The 25,225-nt window shown below is 46.1% G+C and overlaps 1 protein-coding gene across 2 annotated transcripts; it reads left to right on the top strand.

Moving 5' to 3' along the window:
* The first annotated feature begins 1,308 nt into the window (after window positions 1-1,308).
* LOC136452417 (uncharacterized) lies at window positions 1,309-3,651 on the top strand. 2 transcript variants are annotated; one of them, XR_010758829.1, is made up of 2 exons: window positions 1,309-1,730; window positions 1,935-2,147. XR_010758829.1 is itself a non-coding variant. In XM_066453032.1 (2 exons), the coding sequence occupies exons 1-2, from the start codon at window positions 1,444-1,446 to the stop codon at window positions 3,494-3,496; spliced, it is 354 nt and encodes a 117-aa protein (XP_066309129.1). In that variant the 5' UTR covers window positions 1,309-1,443; the 3' UTR covers window positions 3,497-3,651. The 2 variants fall into 2 exon arrangements, 1 of the variants encoding a protein (XP_066309129.1); XM_066453032.1 differs by lacking the exon at window positions 1,935-2,147 and adding an exon at window positions 3,430-3,651.
* The last annotated feature ends 21,574 nt before the right edge of the window (window positions 3,652-25,225 follow it).

Raw genomic sequence — 25,225 nt, 5'->3', positions numbered from 1 at the left:
CTCCGTAAATTAACAATCCACGTGACCATGAGTCCATGACAGGAAGAATGTACATGGGTCATGAAGTGGGTATGGGAACTGGGGCTGGGTAGCGGATATGCGTGTGTTAGCCTTTTTTTTTTATCTCATGCCAGTGTTGGCCAATGATGAAAAAGAAGTGGCCCATTCCAGATGAACAGCCCTTGATTTATGAGGACTCCTCGTCCTCGCTCCCCAATCGCCCATACTCGGCTTGGAAATACTTGGCAGTTTGAACCAAAAATGAGATAGTTTCTATGTTTATATTATCCAGTCCATGATTTCTATGTTCATTAATCATGGCAGTTCCAACCTAAAACTATGGATAGACAGGACAATTCAAACCTGAAAATTAGATAGTTTCTATGTTCATTAATCAGGATAAATCCCATGTTTTTCTAAACGGTAAACGGTAAACAGTCGGCCGATCACCTACCACTTAGCCATTATTTGGGCTAAACGGTCTATTAAACGGAGATAGTTTCTATGTTCATTAATCAGGATAAACCCCGTGTTTTTCTAAACGTTAAACGGTAATCAGTCGGTCACCTACCACTTAGCCATTATTTAGGCTAAACGGTCTATTAAATGGCTAACTAAACGGGTAAACGAACGATTAAATGAAAATAACACAACACCGTAATGCGTTTACACAACGTTTAAAATGCGTCGTTTAGGTGAACAGTGGGTCAATCTCAACTCATGTTTTCTATGTTCATTAATCAAGACAGTTCGAACCTATAAACTATGGATTATTTTTCTATGCTTGCCAAGTCTTGTACAAACTACACATAAAAACCATATTCCCAGCTAATCGTTTCTTTGTATTCTTCTCATTTTTTTTTCTTAATCCCAATGCCATATCAATATTTCTGCTTAGTTGGTACTGCTTCTTTGTGCCGGTTTCGTACAGCCTTGTGTGTCCGTGCGCCTACGCCCTCTAGCCTCCGGCCCGCGACTGCCGTCCGTTCGATTAGGCCGCACCCGTACCCTTTAAACTCGTTAAGAGCGTCCAAACAATATGAGCTAGCATTCGCTTTAAGCTAGTAAATACAGAGGAGAGAGACAACAATAGATATGCCGTGTTATGAGAGAGAAACATCATGAAATATACGAGACTATCTCTTGACTTTATGCTAGTCTCTCATTTTTTATTACACTATCAAAAATTGATTTAGCTAACTCTAAATTAGACCATTAGAGACGCGCTAAAGCACGCTAGACGAGATTTGTTTGTGTTTGCGCGGTTGGCACTTACCTGCTTCCTTGTTACGTATATGTGCATTACAATATAAAATTTGGCGTTATATTATATATGGGTTTCCCAGAGACCAGGGTGGACCAAGCAAGTCAATTGTTGTACTTCTGACGACCTGTACATACGGGTTGCGGGAAACCGAGCAGACCGCTGCTGAGGAGCTCACGATGGCGAGCCCAGCAGCAGCTAGGGGTGGTGGCGACGTTTCCATCCAAATGGCTGCGGCGGCCGCGGACCCCCTGCTGGTGGCGAATCGGGGGAGCGCTGCCGCTAAGGCTGAGAAGAGTCTCAACTGCTTCGTGCGCGTTCTCGCCACCGTGGAGTTGGTGGGCAACGCTTTGGGAACTCTGGCTTCCCTGTGGGCGTCCGTCGTCTTGATTGGTAGTTACCGCAATTCACTGGAACACGTTGACTTCTGGATCGCCACGGTCATGATCTTCATAGAAGCCTTCAGGTGCGCGCATCCACGCAGATGCTTCGAGTTTTTCTTTTTTCGACCAATCAGATGCTTCAAGTTTCATCAGATTCTATCCAATTCTCCCTTCTTCTTCTTTTCCTTTTCGATCTGCTGTTATATCATCATGTTACTTCTGAATCTGGTGTTTTTTTACGTTTCTTTGCTCTATCGACCTTTGCTATGCGCCTATGCCCATATTAGGGTGTTCATCCGCAACTTCAAGTTCGACAACCAGTCATTATTTGGGAGCACGAAGGCACTAGGGATAAGTTCATCTTTCGCTCGAAAGCTATTGCGACCTCGGGAAGGGAACGAAGTGCTGCCGATCATCAGTTGGGTTATGAATATCTTTAATCCTTTCTCGCTTTTGGGAGAAACTGGAGTTTCTGTCAGATGGTGGGACTAGCTGTTATGAGCAGGATGCAGCTTAGACTGACTCCAACGGATCACGCATAGTGTGACCTAAACCCAAAATGGGTTGGCTACAGTGTTTTATCCGCGTAAAACACTTCTCCAACGGAGTTGGCAAACGAGCTACGCATTTTGAGTGGGAGCCGACACGGGACGCAAATAAGCGTCTTCTCTCCGTCCTTCTGCGTCTCCACGCTGCCGGAGCTCGTCTGTTCCCCACACGCACCATTTCCTCCCCCAAACCACCATGGACTTCTCCGCCGGCGGGAGCGGGAGCGGAGGCGGCGGCGGAGGCGGAGGCCCCGGCGACATTCGGGCGCAGGCTTAAGATCGCCGAGAAGCTCCTCGCGGCGCGCGACCTCGTCGGCTGCAAGCGCTTCGCAGAGCGGGCGGTGGAGGCGGACCCGCTCCTCCCCGACGCCGACGAGCTCCTCGCCGTCGCCGACGTCCTCCTCGCCTCCCAGTCCATGGGCCCCTCGGGCCACCCAGACCCGCTCGCCATCCTCCAGCTGCTGCCCGGGGCCAGCCCCGACCACGCCGCCGTCTCCCGCGCCTTCCGCCGCCTCGCGCTCCTCCTCGGGCAACGCAACCCGCACCCGGGCGCCGCTGGTACCCCTTCCTTCTCTCGGTATGCCGCCGCGGGCGCTCCCGCCCCCGACCCGCCGGAGTTCTGGACGGCGTGCCCCTTCTGCCAGAGCTCGTACGAGCGGGCAGAGGAGCGCGGCGAGGCGGGCGGCTTCTCATTTGCTTCGCCTGTTGGAAAAAGGTAGTTTTTTGATCCGGAATTCTTTTACTGTGCGATACCCAAATCATCGAATGCCTCTTGTTTTAAGGTCCAGCTTTTTGAGACAATCTGAGACACCCCGGCTGATGAGACAGCCGCGCAAGAAAAGACCGTTGCTGCTGTGGATGGTCCTAATTATTCCACCGGTTATTGCTGTCCTAATTGTCCTCTTCGCTCTTGGTCACCCTGTTCGCTGGTTGGTGCTGGTGCTGGTTTGGGCTGGCTGGTACTGGTTTTTTTGAGAGGAAAACACTGTTGGCTGGTTGAATAAGTCTGGCTGAAACCAACGAGCAAACAGGGTGGGTGTTGCTTCTGACGGATTCACTGCCGCATTAATTGCCGCACTGCTAGTGCCAAATATCATAACGCAGTTCGTGGCAGTGGTGCTGCTCAACTTGAGGCTCAAATGTATTACCACCCTGGCAAATCATCGTTGGGGCCAAAGGATACTATATTTGCTTAAACTGATTTCAGTCTTATTATTGGCTTCTGGTTTTCCAGGGGCCAAGGAATTCGCTACAGTGGTCCTGCTATTTGGCAGCCTACAGGATCCGGCGGTCGTGAATAGCCGATTTGGTCGATGCCGTTGAGTTGTGATCCAAATTCAGTTATGTATAAGATAAATGTTAACTTCTGTCGGAGTGAAGCGAGGCCCATAGCCGAGAGGCTTGGGCCGAAGCGAAGCGGATCGTCGCCTATTAGGGTTTTTCATTTCTATATATACTTCTTGTAAGCCGTCGTCTTGGGATAAAAAAAGTTGTAAATCCCCGACGTTTGTAACCTCATTCGATATAGTGAAGATTTGCTGGCTGGTGTCTGTGGTTTTTTTCCTTCTTTCTTGGAAGGGTTTTCCACATTAAAATCTCATGTCCTGTGTTTGATCTACTGTTCCTCGTCGTTTATATTGCCTATCGTTTATAACATCTGCATCGACGTGATCGTGAACATATGTTTCCTTTGGACTTTGGTACTTCCATCCCCACGAACATCGGCCCGGAAAATGTCATTTTGCTACCCGTGCTACTGATTGGTAACTTGCAGATTCCAGCAGCTGTGGCGCAAATTGTGGTATCGTCTTGGCGCCTAGTCAGCTTGCACGGCGATGGCCCAAACATGAAGGCATCCATGGCGGTCTTCTACGGGCTGGCGCTGTGTCAAGGGTCACTCTACATCGTCACCTGCATTTTAGCGCTCTTCTCCTTTTTCCCTCGCAGATTGCTTGTCCATCGCTCAGGTTTCGGAGGCAAGGGGGGAGCCAGGGCTGTCGATCTGTACTACGAGCATGCCTACACGAGACCGGCGTGTTTGCAGAGGACACCATGAGCCTTGCAACCTTCGCAGTCGATTCCCTCAACTCTACCTCCAGCTAGACCTCCAGCTCACGTGACAAGCAGTTTGCCGGGGTTCGTGTTCTTGACGGCCTGCTTCAACAACGGAGGGACTCCCGTCAAGAAATCATCTCGGTGATCACCAGATCCGAGAAAGCAGTGCCTGCCCACATTGATCGGCATGCTTGGGTGGTGGACATTTGAAGAGGACACAGAGATCAGGTTATTTACCGCCAGGGTCACCAAGGAGCTCTCTGGCGACCTCAGAATCGCCGGGATTCCCAGCGCGGTGAAATTGGTATCATCGCTCCTCGATGCTGAGAAACAATCAGCATCTGTAAAAAATGAAGGGGGCCGTGACCGTGATCATCATCATGGTCCTGGTCCACTAGCTCTAGGGCCTCAGGCTGATGGTGACAATCAAATCAGAGGTAGCACCGGAAATAATGGAGCAAATGTTGCTAATAATCAACCACAAGATGAAGAATCTTCGGGTAATGGAGGAAATGCAAGTAACCGACCTGCACATGAGCAACCGGAACATCGAGGAGGCAACAATGGAGCGCGGTGGTGTTGGGTATGCCAGTGTTGGCGGTTGATGAAAAAGAAGTGGTCCATTCTAGATGAACAACGCTTCCCTTGGTCACTACCCATACTAGGCTTGGAAATACTTGAGGGCCTTGCTTGCGACACTGACAACTGTGCAGAAATTATCAAAGTCACGAACCTCGTCCCGAAGATCATAGGTCTCACAAGCTACAACGAAAGCAGCACTGACGATGCACTGATAAGTTCGTCGCTGAATTTGCTGAGGAGGCTTGCAACCAGGAACGGGAAAATTGGTGTAACTCTACGGCAAGAGCTGTGGGAGAACCCTTTCTTACTTAGCAACCTCGCTGGTATCTTGGAGAACAGCCGTAGCTGCAGCACTGAAGTATTGAAGCCGGCCATGGATATCATAGCCATTATGGCCTGGGATGAGGTCGCAAGGCAAGAGCTTGGGAGCGTCCAAGTGATTATTCACAAGTTAGTGCATGTATTCATCGTTGGGCAGGATGAGGATGGGCCAACAAACCATGATCAGTCAGTGAGAGTGGCTGCAGGGGAAGCACCGACAAATCTTACAATGGAGACTGCGAATCGCTTGTTCATGCTGGATTTTACTGTTTATACTGAAATTTTGTGAGAGAAAAACACTGCTCCGTCCAGAAAAAAAAGACGAACCAGCCAGCCGAAAACGACCAGCCGAACGCGTATATTGCAGGAACGACGACCCGGATATAAACTTGTCAGGGATCTCAAAGACATGCTTGGTAATGACCAATACAGATGCGCTGCAGCGAGTCTCCTGCAGAATTTGTGCGCGTGCTCTAGGATCAGGGACAGGCTGTGGGGTCCAGAGGCAACCAATAACCTCTCATCTGCCTTGCTAATGGTAAGTCTCTCAATATATACCTACCGAGGTTAAGATTTCTTTTTTCTTGTTCGTTTTAATTATATGTCATTGAAGCACGCATCTTTGAACTATTAGTACTAGTATAAAAAATTGGATCATTTCACTAAATTTGAGGAATGAGCTCATGATATATCACCCCATCTAAAATGGGTTGATTCTGTGAACCAAACATTTCATTAAGTACACTACTCCCTCAGTTCCAAACTATAAATTGTTCTGACAATTTTAGGTATATAGCTTTTGCTATGCATTTAAATATGTATTATGTCTAGATATATATTATGTATCTAAAAAAATCAGAACAACTTACAATTTGAAATGGAGATATAGTAGAGCATATTAATTTGTACTGGTGCACTTGATGTTGTCGACTCGTCGTGAGTTAACTGACATCGACGAGTCAACTGACATTTTCACCGAATTACACATGCAGGTGCTGGAAAATATAAATACTGCAGAGGGAAAACAGTTGGAGGCCCTAATCAGCCTCGCTTCACAAATCTGTTATGCCCTTCCCCCTCAATGCTTTGTCCAAGGGCTTGAGTCACGTATAGAAACATGCGTTAAAAAGCTGGTTTAACAAGAGACCGAGTCATGAGTACCCAAGGATGAGAAGGGCCATCGTTGAGATGGTAATATCAGTTTTGGGACGCTATCCTCACTACGCCATTATCTTTAGAGGAGAAGGGATGATGAATGCACTGTCCAAGGCAGAAATGAGCCCATCCAAAGTGGAAAAGTGGATCTTCTTGGGAAACGACGGAGTGGTTTTGGAGCGTGGCTTGCCTCTGCGCGACCAAGTGGCAAGAGCAAGAGGCCTGATTGATTCTGCAACTCTGACTCCAGGTGACCAAACGGCCATTCGTGATTTGTCATATCCTTGAGCAGTTACTTTCAGTCGCCATATTGTTTTTTACTTTTAAACATCTTTTTCGACTGTACGTCTTATTCAAAATTTTTGTATGAATATTATTTATTTTGTTATGACTTATTTTATCACTAGAGATATCTTAACAATGACTTATTTATTTTACTATTTGCAAGAAAATTGAATAAAACAAATGGTCAAACATGATATAAGTTAAAAGTGTCATCTATTTTGGGACGAATGGAGTATTATGTAATTGTGCCCCGGGCCTTGTTGCTAGTAGACCATGGTTTTCTCATTCCTTTCTTGAACTAGTTGAGATGCACGTGCGCCACGCGTGTCCATAAAAGGTCTTTCATAATAGATGAATAATGGTAAATTTTGTAAAACCAATTATTATATCATACAAAAAGAATTGTTTTTAATAAATAGGGTGCAACCATAAATCATGTTATTTCTAATGCATAATAGTAAGTAGAAACTGTTTCAAACTTGGAATACATGGATAGTTCGGTAAAATAGATCAAAAGGCAATCTTCATAATACAATGGAGTACATCAGATGGATGCACTTTCATCTTCTCCACTGCATCTTGAGCACACCAAAACCAAGATAACTGAAGTTTGCATCTAGCTAACAGACTGATAACATTTGCAAAATTCAGAAATTGTTTGCATCAACATTAAGAAGACAGCTAGAAACAATGCAAAATCTTATCTGTCTCAGCGTCAAGCATCTACAGTGCATCCGAGGAAACAAATGGAGAAATATAGGGAGATTGACCATCTGTAGGGGCATAGCCCCGGGCATCAATGGCTTTCAGTCTGCACCATTGAAGTCCCGCTCTGCATCTTTGGTGAGCGCTGCGTTCAAGCTGGTCCAAGCAATATATTTAATATTAGTGAGTGCAAAAATATGGGAATACTTTAGTTTGGTGGAGACCTTCAGGAGCACCAATTCACACCCCTACCTATAATATTGTCAGGACCGAGGTCCAGTCCTCCGTGCCGAATGAGCAACTGGAGTCTTCTGTGCCGGGCTCGGCGGAAGGAAGACCGGATCGGGCCAAGATGAAGAGCGCTCCGGTGTTTGGGCTGCAATGGGCGAATGAGTGAGCCCAGTAAGCATAGCGGGTGCGTGCGTGAGTAGCTTTCTCATATATGTGTTGGCCTCGGCCACTGAGAGGGCTAAGATGATTGTAACCAAATATTCCAAAACTGCAAACTAAGATTCGTCTGCCTGTGTTCTCGCCTTGTTGCAGGAAGAACGGGTGGATCCTGGGCGGAGGAAGTCAGCGTCCAAGTCTCTGCCCATGCTGCCGCCGGCCACTGTAACAGAACCGACCAATTATACGAAATTAAATAAGAAAATCATCCGCCAGAGCAGACGATTTAGCAAACTTAAGCCCGTATAACCCGGTAGTCCGTGAAATCACGAAGGATTTCAAACCAACTTCCATTCCAGCCAAGATCGTAATAAGTTTAGCGGTCACCATCACATATTACATAAAAGTTTGCATTACGGATACATCAGAGTTTCAACATAGTTATTACAAAACCAGTTCGAATAAAAGTAGCGGAAGTCATTTGTTCAAACCACACACACGCGGAGTTCAAATATAGTGCCAGCGAATGATCATCTCCAACAAAAGCATCAGACGAGACGTAAGGAATGACCATGCCCATGGTCCTAAGCATCACCCATCGCAGGATACAGGCAGTTGATACAGTAGCCGTAATACATCTGCCCATCTGCAACAAGTGGGAATAAAACCCTGAGTACGAGAAGGTACTCAGCTAGACTTACCCGACATAACCGAAAATAAGTGACACCAAGGATTATGAAGGGCTTTATAGTAGGGTAGCTGACTCATTTGCAAAAAGAAGCATTTTTAGCATTTCAAGAACCTTTCTAAAAGTATTATTGTCAATTTAATTATTATTAACCTGTCGACTAGATTTTGCACCTATACTAGAGTAAACATGTGATTAAGCAGATAATGATAACCAATGATCATTAAACAACTTCCATACTGTCATATTCATTATAACTATCCAAGTGTTCCATAACATTTACTACGATGAAGTCACTCAAGTCAAGTGCTCACTATCCAGGAGCGATGACGATTCGAATCGATTCCTAACCAGCTGGTGATTTATTCCTTACACAAACCTTACTCACCCGCTAAAGTGAGATATTGATCACCGAGTCAACTTTCCAGGAATCTCGAGTTTGCCAGGAACCACATGTACCCGGGGGCTGACCGACTGCACTTTGGTCTTATCATCCCGCCCCCGTGTCCTACCACACCTGCTCCGGCACAGTGCGTTGCGGGCAATCTACTCGACCCGAAAAATCTCCCAGCTTCGCGGTCGGAAGATACTTTATCTGGCCAGCTAAATGTAAGGCATGCGTTCAACATGACTCGAGGCCCAACAACGGTCGGTCCTTAATCGACATAGACGGAAAGCACTACAGTCCAAAACTCTGCAAGTCTCCGTCCGGTCTCAACTTCATTTAACACTTAGTTATACCATGACTTCATAGTCATCCAAGCAGATCCAGGTAACCACCTATAGCTCGCAGATGACAGGAAATCACCCGACTTCTACCGGTCTAAGCCAGCTAAGCATTGACTCGACTGCGGATACCAGGGTAACAAGGATATAATATAACAAAGGTAAACAAGGTATAATGCAGCAACGGTTGCAAACAATTCCTGAACGTAATGCATCAATTAAGTAAAGCATTGAATTAATAATTGCAAACCGGGAGAAAATGCCCCGGGGCTTGCCTCTCTCGAAGGAGCTCGGACGGTGATCGGGGCACTCCGGAAGTTCCTCAACGTCCTCCTCGTCGGCTTCTGACACTTCCTGTGGCTGCACCTCGAACTGCTCCTTGGGCTCCTCGGGTATGACGACTGGGTTCTCGGTTTGCGATCCTGTATGATGCAATGTGCGTAAGTGCTTATGCAATCGGTGCATCGGATGAGATGAATACAATGGATATGTTTGAATGCAAGGTAGTCAACATCATCCAAGAAAACATACTACAAACACATGTCATCTACTGCATTCTCTTCTACTACTAATATGTTAATTCAACATATCTTATGAAATGCTTCAAAGATACACCAAAGCTTTGCTAATTTCTTAAACACATAAAGCAATGCTTAATTAAACCCTAATTAATAATAGGTTTGAATAGTAACCTCTATTTTTATTGCTTAGAAAAATTCTTAGAAAATTACTACAGCATAGTACTACCCTAAGTAGTTTACTAACAGATTTTCATGATATTTGAGTGAGTGGATTAGCCTACACAAAAATAACAATCTATGGCATGATTTTGTACATGAAAATACTTTGTACTGTGAAAAGTGTCAAACAACAGAGTTAGTATTTTCCTATGTTCTTCATAGCATACAATGACTGTACAAAAATTATCACATGCATGTTTTATACAAAGTTTGCTCTCTAGCAAAAATAACAAAAATCAGCTATTAAAGGTGCTTGAACTACACCTCCAAATTTTTCCCACAGCACATGCATGAAACATATTTTTCCTAGGAAATACATGACATAAGAAGATTAACAAACTTGAAATCATATTTTTCTAAAGCCTATAGATTTTTCTACATATTTTTCAAGTTATCAGCAATATTCATGATTAAATAAAATTCTACAGCAAAGTATCTCAAAAATGACATGCACAATTTTTCCCAAGTAGATCTGATGATAAGGAACCTAGACAAATTTATTTCAACAGATTTGGAGCAACTTTGAGTATCCAAACATTTTGCAAACCATATCTATTTTTAAATAATAAAGAATAAATTGAAAACAATTTCTTTAAACGCTATTGGGCCAGCCCGCTGGAATCAGCTGGCCCACGGCCGCTTTTGGCCTGCGCGGCCCGAGCGCGAGGAAGGGAAGACGGCCCGACAGGCGTCGGCCCACGGCCTGGCTGAGGCAGGGCTACGCCGGCGCTTGCGCTGGCGCGGCGGCGCGGCTCGGCCACGAGGCCGGCGGCCATCTCCGGCCATGGCAGGGCGAGCTGGCGGGCGCACGGGATGCGCGAGAAGATGGCGAATGCGGTAGGGCAGCTAGGCGGGGCTAGAGAAGAGAGGAAAGGTGACTTCCATGGCGGCCGAGCACGGCGGCGCCATGGCCGTCGGTGGCGAGGCTGAGGTGGCTCTACCTGAGCTCGGCAGGTGGCGCAAACGCGAGCACAACTTGAAGGAGGGCGAGGCGGAGCTGCGGGCGCGTGATTGCCGGCCGAGGTGGAGGAGCCGCGGCGAATTGCGCCGGCAAGTGCATGGCGCGGCGAGAGGCAGAGCTTAGGGCTCTCGGCTCTGGCGGAGAGGAAAGGCAGCGCGGGAGGGAGTGAGCGAGCGCACCGGCTCCAGCAGGTGTAGGCGGGCGCGTGGGCGCGGGCGCAGGCCGGCTGCGACGCGCGGCGGCGTCGACGGCGCATGGCCGCCACGCGGCAAGCACGCTCTGCCGCGGTCGGGCACGCGGCGCGGCGCGTCAGCGGGCAGGCGCGCGGAGGCAGGCCAGCGCGGCGCTGGGCTGGGCCGAGGCGAGGCGAGGCGCGCGGCGCTGCGGGATGCTAGCTGGGCCGGCTTTGGTCGTGGGCCAGAAGCGAGGCGGCGGCCCGCGAAGGAGGAAAAAGCCTTTTCCAAATATATTTTCAAGGAATTTTTAAATGCCATCTTTCAAATATTATTTTGAGCAAGAAAATGACATCTTTTGAAAATATACCAAAAATGAAAGTTGACTAGAATTTAATTCTCTACAACTTTGCTGTTATGACCAAAGCCAAATTCTTTCTAGATTTTGAATTATAAAATCAAAGTCAATGTTTAACTCCAAACCCTAATTTTTGGAAATTACTTTTGAAGACAAATTTTGAATTAATTTGAATACAAACCTTGCTCAAAAAATTGAACTAAACATTTCTAGATGATTTACCATGATAGCCAAACAAGTTCTACTAACCTAGCAAGCAAAATTTTAGGGCAAAACAATTCTAACAAAGGTATGCAACATTTAGGTTTTGCACATGTTTCAAATGTTTTGAAACAATGTTTCAGTTGTTATTTACATGATTGGGCATGTGTGATTAGAATGCTTGATGATGCATGATATGCATAATTTGCAGTGCCTAAATGCAGGCATAACACCGGGGTGTTACAGCCCTCCCCCCTTATAAAAATCTCGTCCCAAGATTTGGGTTACGAACCATTTGTTATAAAAATCTTCATAAGCTTTTTGCAGGTACTCTCCTGTTTCCCAAGTTGCATCTCCCTCATCATGATGATCCCACTGTATCTTGTATGTTTTCACCACACTATTCCGAGTAGCACGTTCCTTAGTGTCTAACACCTGGACTGGTTGCTCACGATACACCAAATCTGATTTAAGTTGGATACCTCGAGGTTCTATTCTTTCCTCTGGAATACGCAAACATTTCTTGAGATGTGATACATGGAAAACTAGGAAAACGGTACTCATTGTCTCAGGTAACTCTAATTTGTAGGCTACCGGACCTCTTTGTTCCAAGATCTTGTATGGTCCTACGAATCTCGCGGCAAGCTTTCTTCGGACTCCAAACCTTTTCTTCTTTATTGGCGTGACTTTCAGATAAACATAGTCACCAACTTCAAACGCAAGGGGTCTCCTTCTTTTGTCTGCATAGCTTTTCTGACGTGATTGGGCCGCTTTCATATTCTGCTGAATAATATGAACTCTCTTCTCGACTTCTTCTACAAAGTCAATGCCATAATACCTTCTATCTCCAGGTTCGACCCAATTCAATGGTGTTCTACATTTTCTGCCATATAAAGCTTCGAAGGGAGCCATCTTGATGCTTTCTTGATAACTATTATTATAAGAAAACTCAGCTAACGGTAACCATGACTCCCATGATCCCTTAGAAGACAATACACAGGCTCTTAACATATCCTCCAAAACAGCATTCACTCGTTCAGTCTGACCATCTGTCTGAGGATGATAAGCGGTACTGCGAATCAAACTAGTTCCTAAGCCTTTGTGTAAATGTTCCCAAAAGTGAGCCATGAACTGTGAGCCTCTATCAGATACTATGGTCTTCGGTATACCATGCAACCTCACAATTTCCGCGATATACTTCTTGGCATATTGAGGTGGTCGATAAGTTGTCTTGACAGGCAGGAAATGAGCGGTCTTGGTAAGACGGTCCACAATTACCCAAATTGAATCATGTCCTTTTTGAGTAGTGGGCAAACCCGTGATAAAATCCATACTTACATCGTCCCACTTCCAACTAGGGACGGACAAGGGTTGCAACATACCGGTAGGTTTCATGTGAATGGCTTTCACTCAACAACATGTGTCACATCTGACAACATATGCTGTAATTTTTTTCTTTATTTTGGTCCACCAATAACGAGATCTTAGTTCTTGATACATCTTACTACTTCCGGGATGGATAGATAGCTTAGCAAAGTGAGCTTCATCCATGAGTTTATTCCTAAGCTCTCGATCCTTGGGAACCACAAGACGGTCGTCAAACCACAACACGCCCTGTTAATCCACTTTAAAGTGTTGAGACGACTTTTCTTTTATTTTCTCTTTGATGTGGAATATCCCCTTGTCGGTTTTCTGGCCTTCTATTATCTTACTCTCCAAAGAGCAACTAATCTGAATACTATGTAACATAGCAGGATGCATTAGATTGAACCCATCTTCAAGTAATGGCTGCACATTCAAGTAATGTGACTTTCTGCTCAAAGCATCTGCCACTACATTGGCTTTTCCAGGATGATATTGCACATTCAAGTTGTAATCCTTGATCAATTCCAACCATCTACGCTGTCTCATGTTTAGCTCTGGTTGGGTAAAGATGTACTTAAGACTCTTGTGATCCGTGAAAATATTGCACACGTTACCAAGTAGATAATGTCTCCAAATTTTTAGGGCGTGCACAACTACAGCAAGTTCAAGATCATGTGTTGGATAGTTGACCTCGTGCTTTCTCAATTGACGTGATGCATAAGCAATGACTCTCCTTTCTTGCATAAGAACACATCCTAATCCAGTCTTCGATGCATCGCAAAACACATCAAATGGTTTCTCGATATCTGGTTGTGCTAGAACAGGAGCAGTGGTCAACAGTTTCCGCAAAGTATGGAAAGCTGCTTCACACTCCTCTGTCCACACAAACTTGTGATCCTTCTATAAGAGACTTGTCATCGGTTTGGCAATCTTCGAAAAGTCTGGTATAAAGCGACGGTAATAACCCGCTAGTCCTAAGAAACTTCTAATCTCAGGAACTGTGGTCGGTGCTTTCCAATTCATAACTTCTTGCACCTTACTTGGATCGACTGAAACCCCATTCTCTGACAGAATGTGACCAAGGAAAGGAACTTCCTTCAACCAGAATTCACATTTGCTAAACTTAGCATACAGTTGATGATCCCTAAGTCTGGTCAAGATAGTTCTCAGATGCTCTTCATGATCTTTCTCGTTCTCGGAGTGCACCAGAATGTCATCGATGAACACTACCACAAACTTATCCAATTCTAGCATGAAAACTGTATTCATCAAAAACATAAAGTATGCAGGAGCATTTGTCAAGCCAAAGGACATGACAAGATACTCATACAACCCATATCTGGTGGAAAATGCAGTTTTCGGTATATCCTGTGGCCTAATCTTGATATGATGATAACCGGATCTCAAATCTATTTTTGAGAACACCTTGGCCTTGGATAATTGGTCAAACAGAACATCAATATGAGGCAAGGGATACTTATTCTTGATGGTCACGGCGTTGAGTGGCCTGTAGTCTACGCACATCCTCAACGTGCCCTCTTTCTTCTTTTTTACAAACAAAGCGGGACATCCCCATTCAGACTTGCTTGGCCGAATAAATCCCTTTTTTTATAATTCTTCTAATTGCTTCTTCAGCTCAGCTAACTCATCTGGAGGCATCCGATAGGGTCTCCTTGAAATCAGGGCTGTTCCGGGGACTAACTCAATTCCAAACTCAATCTCCCTATCCGGCGGAAGACCCGGTAGCTCATCCGGGAATACATCCAGAAATTCACACACTACCGGAATCTGATGAATAGGAATGACCGCCGTAGCACATGTAACACTTATAAGGTCTGTTCTCCGAGGCAATGGTACTTGGAAAGTACCCTCACCCAGGGGATCCTTAAGGGTAAGTACTCGACTTCCAGTATCTATGACTGCTCCCCAATCCTTCATCCAATTCATCCCTATAATGACATCCAAAACTAATCCAGGCATAACTATCAAGTTCACTCGGAACTTCCTGCTACCTAATTCAAGGGTTGCCCCTCGAACCATCCGGTTGGTCAAAACATCAGCCCCTGCTGAACTTATACGGTAACCATAACCCAATTCTGTGCATAGTTGTTCATGTTTCTATGCAAATGCTTGACTCATAAAAGAATGCGATGATCCAGAATCAAATAGAACAACTGCAGGGTTTTTGTTGACAGGAAACTTACTAGCAGTGACAGGCTCTCCCTCAGGAATTTCATCCACAGTCGTACTATGTACTCTAGCATTATAAGTCTGCTGCTTCTTCTTGGGTGGGTACGGACAAAACCTCGAGAAATGGCCAGGTTGATCACAGTTATAGCAGGGTCCCCTCACTGTCCCGGCAGATCCCACAGCTCCCTTGGAACTGCCTTGTACCGCAGTTGCGGCTGCTTTGTTGGGCTATACTGCCATCTTGTACGGCTTCTGAGGTCCACGGAAATTCTGACTTCTTGGCTGAGGTGGCCTGAACCTAGCGCCAGGTGCCGATGGGCGATATGGAGGACGACCTCCCATAGGTGCTCTAGCTTGCGACGGACCACCTTCAAAGGCTCTCTTGCGTGTCTTGGCTGCGGTGCTGGCATTGTTATTTTTCTCTTGCTTCAGACAGTCACTGATGAAGTCATTGAATCTGACGCGGTTGTTGGTACCAACATGCTTCATCATTTTTGGATTGAGTCCCCTCTTAAAACTGGCTATTCTTTTAGCATCTGTGTCAACCATGTCGGGAGCATAGCGACACAAGTTGTTGAAGGCATGCAGGTATTGCGTCACGGTTTTGGTGCCCTGGTTCAATGCCAGAAACTCTCTCAACTTCATTTCGGTCAGCCCGGGTGGAATATAGACTCCACGGAAGGCCTCAGCAAACTCTCTCCAAGAAATCTGAGCATTTGGAGGGAAGGTGGTGCGATGGTGCTTCCACCACATTCCCGCGGGTCCTTGCAACTGAAGTGCAGCATACTCTGTTTTCAGAACCTCAGTCATTCTCAACACACGGAATTTATCTTCCATCGTGTTGATCCATTCCTCAGCATCGAGTGGCTTTGTTGCTTCCTTGAATACGGGCGGCCTGGTGTCCATGAAATCTTTGAAGCTGCTATATTGGTTCACTCCCATGCCACCACCTTGATTGTTGCCACGTTGAATGTTGTTGGCGATGGTGCGTAGAAAATCTTCTATGTTCTTCTGGGATTGTTCCGCGTTGCGCTGACTCCCGAGCAGCTGTGCGAGGAACATCTCGGGGGTAAACGGGGGAGGAGGTGGCAAATGCAGTTCATGGGGAGGTTCATTGTTGTTGCCGTGGTTTCCACCACCACCACCAGTCCCCGCACCGTTAGCACCGGTCTCAGCGGCCTCATACGTGGTTCGGCGAGTGTTTGTCATCTGCATGTTTTAGCAACAAGTAATGATTGAGTGAAGCTGTAATAATTGCGAGTGAAGGAAAAATTATGCCGTACTGAATTTACTGGAGAGAATAAATTCATACAATAAAACAGAGGCACAACAATCGCATCCTAATTAAAACAACAGCACTTAATCAAATTACTTCAACGGCAAACCTCGTGTCCATACAACCAAATTGCCAGCATACATACACTGGGCTTTTTATGCGTTCAGATATCGCATTCGAAAATCAAGTTCCAACCACATGCCAAGTCTCATACGTTCGAAGCAGCATACAATAAGTTACATGCCAACAAAAGAAAGGTCATCGCGACAGGACCTAGATACTAGCGCAAGGCAACTAGCCTACTCCTCGGGGCCATCGTCGGGATCGGAGACGTCACCATCGCCCCCAGGTGAAACTATAGGCTCGTCCTGGTTGTCATCGTCGATGTCCATGCCAGCGGCGTCTGGTGGAGCATATGGGCCAACCCCATTGTAGAGCGCGTGAAACTCCTCGTGCAGGTTGCCGTTGTATTCCTCTAGCTCATCGACCCTCTGTAGCAAAAGGTTTCTTGCGTTCCAGGCTTCATTCCTTTCCTAAACCAACTGTCCTATCATGCGGTCTGCATTGTTGTTGGCTTGAGTCAACGTATGCACTCGCTGCATAGCTCTATCACCTCTCTCAACCGCCTGATCTCGCTGTAAGTTCATATCAGCCAACTGCTCCTGCAAACTAGCTATCGCACATGCCTGTCTCTTCTTCTGCTTCTTCCCTTTGAGCTTATCCTCACTACGCAAGCCAGTCAAAGTCCAGTAGGTACTCTCGAGACCCTCATACGCTCTGATGGCGGCGAACATAGCACTCATTGCCTGGTTGTCGCTAGCCTGTCCTTCAGCTGGACCTCTGATCAATGCACTTCCCTGAGGCTGAACCCAAATGGCATCACGAGGATCATCCCTAGGAAAAGTGCCAGCTAGAGCTGCAGCAAGCTCACTGGGAAATCTGCTCATAATGTCCCTGATGACATAGAAGGCTGCTCCCTCTGCACCCTCAGCTGGAGTGCGACCCTCAAACTCTAAATGCCAACCATCCCAATCTGGAGCATCACCGAGAGCAGGAACCATGATCTCTACCACTGCGAGTCCATCCTCTGCTAACTGGCTCTCATTCCAAGAGTACACCGGCTCTTGACCCTCTGGGTACCCCACATCATGGAGCACTCTCCAAAGCAAGGTTGGCATGCCAAACTCGCTCAAGAAGGTGTCCATGGTGCGGTGATCCCTCAGGGCCAACGGACGTCGAGGTGCTCTTCCTCCGGTGGACTTACGGGCAGTCTGCTTCGTGCGGGCCATTTGTAGCAAAAGTTCTTTTATTACCTCGGGGAAACATATTTTAGGTGATACAACTTTTATCAAAATGGGATAATCAATTTATAAGGGGAGGAATGCATGACATGAATGAAATGCACAAGTAATATGATGTATGTACGTGCCGTACGTTCTCACAAACTTATGAAATAAATAATTTCTAACAACGAATTCGGTGGCATACAACGATCTCTCAAATACGTAACTAATACGTTCTACACGATAGCGTTGTTATGTACCTGCAGAAGACTCATTTCAGCCCAATTCCCAATGAATGCATAAAAGCAGTAAAGTTTTATCTACACGTTCTACACGAATCCCCAAATACGTGTACAACGGTAGTAACTACCCGAACCATCGTCCTATTGACGGCATCGCCTCCACAGACGGAAGACCCATACATGAGATACCTTTGTAAAACATGCGTAGAACATGTAATTACTCCAGCATCATATAAGCATTCACCCTAGATCGGCGATGTATCCGATTATGCTCTCACAACTCACACTTACCGAGGCGTAGAGGCAAATGATCCATACATTACCACTCAAACAAGTGGCACTCATACAATAGCACGCCGTATGAGCGACGAAAGAGAAATATGATGCAAGAACCCCAGTCAGTACTTAATTAAGCCACCTAAAGTCCTTAACTGGGCATAAAGGATATGATCACTGGCACACTTTATATTTTGAAATTCACGTTTTTCAAATGCCTTTTTGTTTTAAATACACTTGTGAACAGTAACACGCTAAACCATGCTCTGATGCCAGCTGTAACAGAACCGACCAATTATACGAAATTAAATAAGAAAATCATCCGCCAGAGCAGATGATTTAGCAAACTTAAGCCCGTATAACCCGGTAGTCTGTGAAATCACGAAGGATTTCAAACCAACTTCCATTCCAGCCAAGATCGTAATAAGTTTAGCGGTCACCATCATATATTACATAAAAGTTTGCATCATGGATACATCAGAGTTTCAACATAGTTATTACAAAACCAGTTCGAATAAAAGTAGCGGAAGTCATTTGTTCAAACCACACACACGCGGAGTTCAAATATAGTGCCAGCGAATGATCATCTCCAACAAAAGCATCAGACGAGACGTAAGGAATGACCATGCCCATGGTCCTAAGCATCACCCATCGCAGGATACAGGCAGTTGATACAGTAGCCGTAATACATCTGCCCATCTGCAACAAGTGGGAATAAAACCCTGAGTACGAGAAGGTACTCAGCTAGACTTACCCGACATAACCGAAAATAAGTGACACCAAGGATTATGAAGGGCTTTATAGTAGGGTAGCTGACTCATTTGCAAAAAGAAGCATTTTTAGCATTTCAAGAACCTTTCTAAAAGTATTATTGTCAATTTAATTATTATTAACCTGTCGACTAGATTTTGCACCTATACTAGAGTAAACATGTGATTAAGCAGATAATGATAACCAATGATCATTAAACAACTTCCATACTGTCATATTCATTATAACTATCCAAGTGTTCCATAACATTTACTACGATGAAGTCACTCAAGTCAAGTGCTCACTATCCAGGAGCGATGGCGATTCGAATCGATTCCTAACCAGCTGGTGATTTATTCCTTACACAAACCTCACTCACCCGCTAAAGTGAGATATTGATCACCGAGTCAACTTTCCAAGAATCTTGAGTTTGCCAGGAACCACATGTACCCGGGGGCCGACCGACTGCACTTTGGTCTTATCATCCCGCCCCCGTGTCCTACCACACCTGCTCCGGCACAGTGCGTTGCGGGCAATCTACTCGGCCCGAAAAATCTCCCAGCTTCGCGGTCGAAAGGTACTTTATCCGGCCAGCTAAATGTAAGGCATGCGTTCAACATGACTCGAGGCCCAACAACGGTCGGTCCTTAATCGACACAGACGGAAAGCACTACAGTCCAAAACTCTGCAAGTCTCCGTCCGGTCTCAACTTCATTTAACACTTAGTTATACCATGACTTCATAGTCATCCAAGCAGATCCAGGTAACCACCTATAGCTCGCAGGTGACAGGAAATCACCCGACTTCTACCGGTCTAAGCCAGCTAAGCATTGACTCGACTGCGGATACCAGGGTAACAAGGATATAGTATAACAAAGGTAAACAAGGTATAATGCAGCAACGGTTGCAAACAATTCCTGAACGTAATGCATCAATTAAGTAAAGCATTGAATTAATAATTGCAAACCGGGAGAAAATGCTTCGGGGCTTGCCTCTCTCGAAGGAGCTCGGACGGTGATCGGGGCACTCCGGAAGTTCCTCAACGTCCTCCTCGTCGGCTTCTGACACTTCCTGTGGCTGCACCTCGAACTGCTCCTTGGGCTCCTCGGGTATGACGACTGGGTTCTCGGTTTGCGATCCTGTATGATGCAATGTGCGTAAGTGCTTATGCAATCGGTGCATCGGATGAGATGAATACAATGGATATGTTTGAATGCAAGGTAGTCAACATCATCCAAGAAAACATACTACAAACACATGCCATCTACTGCATTCTCTTCTACTACTAATATGTTAATTCAACATATCTTATGAAATGCTTCAAAGATACACCAAAGCTTTGCTAATTTCTTAAACACATAAAGCAATGCTTAATTAAACCCTAATTAATAATAGGTTTGAATAGTAACCTCTATTTTTATTGCTTAGAAAAATTCTTAGAAAATTACTACAGCATAGTACTACCCTAAGTAGTTTACTAACAGATTTTCATGATATTTGAGTGAGTGGATTAGCCTACACAAAAATAACAATCTATGGCATGATTTTGTACATGAAAATACTTTGTACTGTGAAAAGTGTCAAACAACAGAGTTAGTATTTTTTCTATGTTCTTCATAGCATACAATGACTGTACAAAAATTATCACATGCATGTTTTATACAAAGTTTGCTCTCTAGCAAAAATAACAAAAATCAGCTATTAAAGGTGCTTGAACTACACCTCCAAATTTTTCCCACAGCACATGCATGAAACATATTTTTCCTAGGAAATACATGACATAAGAAGATTAACAAACTTGAAATCATATTTTTCTGAAGCCTATAGATTTTTCTACATATTTTTCAAGTTATCAGCAATATTCATGATTAAATAAAATTCTACAGCAAAGTATCTCAAAAATGACATGCACAATTTTTCCCAAGTAGATCTGATGATAAGGAACCTAGACAAATTTATTTCAACAGATTTGGAGCAACTTTGAGTATCCAAACATTTTGCAAACCATATCTATTTTCAAATAATAAAGAATAAATTGAAAACAATTTCTTTAAACGCTACTGGGCCAGCCCGCTGGAATCAGCTGGCCCACGGCCGCTTTTGGCCTGCGCGGCCCGAGCGCGAGGAAGGGAAGATGGCCCGGCAGGCGTCGGCCCACGGCCTGGCTGAGGCAGGGCTACGCCGGCGCTTGCGCTGGCGCGGCGGCGCGGCTCGGCCACGAGGCCGGCGGCCATCTCCGGCCATGGCAGGGCGAGCTGGCGGGCGCACGGGATGCGCGAGAAGATGGCGAATGCGGTAGGGCAGCTAGGCGGGGCTGGAGAAGAGAGGAAAGGTGACTTCCATGGCGTGGCGAGGCTGAGGTGGCTCTACCTGAGCTCGGCAGGTGGCGCAAACGCGAGCACAACTTGAAGGAGGGCGAGGCGGAGCTGCGGGCGCGTGATTGCCGGCCGAGGTGGAGGAGCCACGGCGAATTGCGCCGGCGGGTGCGTGGCGCGGCGAGAGGCAGAGCTTGGGGCTCTCGGCTCTGGCGGAGAGGAAAGGCAGCGCGGGAGGGAGTGAACGAGCGCACCGGCTCCAGCAGGTGTAGGCGGGCGCGTGGGCGCGGGCGCAGGCCGGCTGCGACGCGTGGCGGCGTCGACGGCTCATGGCCGCCACGCGGCGGGCACGCTCTGCCGCGGTCGGGCGCGCGGCGCGGCGCGTCAACGGGCAGGCGCGCGGAGGCAGGCCAGCGCGGCGCTGGGCTGGGCCGAGGCGAGGCGAGGCACGCGGCGCTGCGGGATGCTGGCTGGGCCGGCTTCGGTCGTGGGCCAGAAGCGAGGCGGCGGCCCGCGAAGGAGGAAAAAGCCTTTTCCAAATATATTTTCAAGGAATTTTTAAATGCCATCTTTCAAATATTATTTTGAGCAAGAAAATGACATCTTTTGAAAATGTACCAAAAATGAAAGTTGACTAGAATTTAATTCTCTACAACTTTGCTGTTATGACTAAAGCCAAATTCTTTCTAGATTTTGAATTATAAAATCAAAGTCAATGTTTAACTCCAAACCCTAATTTTTGGAAATTACTTTTGAAGACAAATTTTGAATTAATTTGAATACAAACCTTGCTCCAAAAATTGAACTAAACATTTCTAGATGATTTACCATGATAGCCAAACAAGTTCTACTAACCTAGCAAGCAAAATTTTAGGGCAAAACAATTCTAACAAAGGTATGCAACATTTAGGTTTCGCACATGTTTCAAATGTTTCGAAACAATGTTTCAGTTGTTATTTACATGATTGGGCATGTGTGATTAGAATGCTTGATGATGCATGATATGCATGATTTGCAGTGCCTAAATGCAGGCATAACACCGGGGTGTTACAGCCACCGCTCCTAATCGTGGCGGTCGGGCAGCTACGGGTGGGGCTCAGGCTAATGACCATCGGCCCCGTGGAGTGGAGGACAAGTTGAACACACTGTGGTGGCTTGTGTGTTCGTTGTGGGGAGAAATGGTCTCGCGACCACAAATGTCCTGAAGCCCTTCAGTTGCACGCTCTACAAGAGTTTTGGGAGATGTGCAATACTGATGAATCTGAATGTGTTGACGAAGCTACCACTAAGGATGATTCTGCACAAGTTTTTGCTATCCAAGCGCTAGTGTCAGTTGCTGCTCCCACTCTAGTTCGGTCTATCCATTTGGAGGGCACGGTCTAGGGCATTCTAGTTCAGATATTGGTGGATTCTGGTAGTTCTTGCTCATTCGTCAGCACTGATTTAGCTAGTAAGTTGACTGGTGGCCAATCTCTGGTAGTTCCACCTCGAGTTCGCATTGCTGATGGTAGCATCATTGAGTGCCTGTAGTTTTTCAGTGATCTCTCTTGGGAAGTGCAACAGTGTCAGTTCAGTTCAGCTTTCTTGGCTTTACCTATGCCATCATATGATATGATTCTCGGAATGGACTGGTTGGCACATCATAGCCCCATGCAGATTGACTGGCAGCACAAGTGGCTCTTGATTCCGCATGGCCAGACCATGGTTCGCTTGCAAGGGAAGTTGATGGCGTTACCGGAGGGATCAGTTATCCAAGTGACTGTTGTGTCAGCTGAAGACACCTCTCAACCAACCTCTGTTCATCCAGCAGTGTCTGAAATATTGCAAGAGTTTGAGTCAGTTTTCGCTCCTCCAACTGGTTACCCTCCTGCACGGACTTTTGATCATGCTATACCCCTTATTCTAGGGGCCTCGCCCGTGCAAGTTCACCCTTATCGCTACCCGCCCGCTGTCAAGGATGAAATTGAGAGGCAAGTAACCGATATGCTCAAGTCTGGCATCATTCAACCTAGTAATAGTCCGTTCTCTTCTTCTGTATTACTTGTCAAGAAGAAGGACGGGTCATTCAGATTTTGTGTGGATTTCCAACACTTGAACGCGATTATTGCTAAGGCCAAATATCCGGTACCAGTGATCGAGGAGTTGTTAGATGAGCTGACTCATGCCTCGTGGTTTACTTGTCTGGATCTCACAGCCGGCTATCATCAAATCCGTTTGCAGCTGGGTGAAGAACCAAAAATAGCTTTCCAAACCCACTCGGATCAGTATGAGTTCTGGGTCATGGCATTTGGACTCACTGGGGCATCGGCCACATTCCAGAAAGCGATGAACACTACTCTAGCACCATTGCTTTGCAAGGGAGTTTTGGTTTTCTTCGATGATATCCTCATTTATAGCTGGTCGCTTGAAGAACATTTGGTCCACCTTCGGCAGGTGTTGGAACTCTTACGCCGTGATCAGTGGCAAGTTAAACGCTCCAAATGTGTCTTCGCCCAACGTTAGTTGAAATATTTGGGACATGTTATTTCTGAGCAGGGTGTGGCGACTGATCCGAACAAGGTTCAGGTAGTTCTTAATTGGCCAGTACCATCATCAGTTAAGGAGCTTCACAACTTCTTAGGATTAGCGGGCTACTACATGCGCTTTGTGAAGCATTTTGGGGTGATCTCTTGGCCTCTGACAAAATTACTGAAGAAAGGAGCATTATTCATATGGTCGACAGTTCATGATGCTGCTTTTCACGCCCTGAAGCAAGCCCTGACGTCTGCTCCAGTGTTGGCCTTACCGGACTTTTCCAAGCCATTCTGTGTTGAGACAGATGCAAGCGGGACCGGCATTGGTGCAGTGCTTACACAGGAGGGTCACCCGCTAGCTTTCCTCAGTAAATCTCTGTGTCCACGCTCCCAAGGGTTGTCTACATACGAGAAAGAATATCTGGCTATCCTTTTGGCACTGGATCATTGGCGCAGTTACTTACAACATGCTGAATTCCGTATTTTGACTCATCAGAAAAGTTTGGTTCAGTTGTCGGAGCAGCGACTGCATACACCTTAGCAACAAAAGGTTTTCACTAAGCTCATCGGATTGCAGTACCAGATTGTGTACCGCAAGGGAGTGGACAACCACGCCGCTGATGCTTTGTCTCGTGTACCAGCACTACAGTGTTCTGCGGTATCTGTTGCTCAACCGCAATGGTTGTAAGAGGTGGCTGCTTCTTATGAATCAGATGCCCATGCACAATAGCTGATTGCTAAGCTAGTGATTGATCCTTCTGCTGTACCCCGTTTCACTTATCGGGATGGATTGCTACGCTACAATCAGCGTGTCTGGATCGGCCATAATGTGGAGCTCCAGACTCGTATCATTGTTGCACTCCACGACAGCGCTGTAGGGGGTCACTCCGGTATTCCGGTGACTTATCGCCGTATCAAGCAGCTATTTGCCTGGACAGGTTTAAAATCAGCAGTCTAAAAATTTATGCGTTCCTGTTTAACTTGTCAACAAGCCAAGCCGGATCGATCTCGCTTACCTGGTCTTCTGCAACCCTTACCGGTCTCGGATCGTGCCTAGCAGGTGATCTCCATGGATTTCATTGAAGGTCTTCCGTTGTCAGGAGGCTTTAACTGCATTCTCGTTGTCGTGGATACCTTTTCCAAGTATGCACATTTTCTGGGCCTTAAACATCCTTTCACTGCTGCTGGGGTAGCTAAGCTATTTTTATCCCAAGTTTACAAGTTGCACGGGTTGCCCAATGCTATCGTCTCAGATCGGGATCGTATCTTTACCAGTCACTTATGGCGGGAGCTGTTCAAATTGGCTGGGGTTGATCTGTGTATGAGCTCGGCATATCACCCGCAATCGGATGGACAAACAGAGAGGGTCAATCAGTGCTTGGAGGCTTTCCTCAGGTGTTATGTCCATGCTTGTCCTCGCCACTGGAGTTCTTGGCTTGATGTGGCGGAGTTTTGGTATAACACATCACTCCATTCTGCTCTC

This window comes from Miscanthus floridulus, chromosome 5 (genome assembly GCF_019320115.1).
Source record: "Miscanthus floridulus cultivar M001 chromosome 5, ASM1932011v1, whole genome shotgun sequence".
In the NCBI taxonomy this organism is placed as follows: Eukaryota; Viridiplantae; Streptophyta; class Magnoliopsida; order Poales; family Poaceae; genus Miscanthus; species Miscanthus floridulus.
Note: the sequence above shows the minus strand (reverse complement) of the source record. Positions and strands in the feature narration are given on the sequence as shown.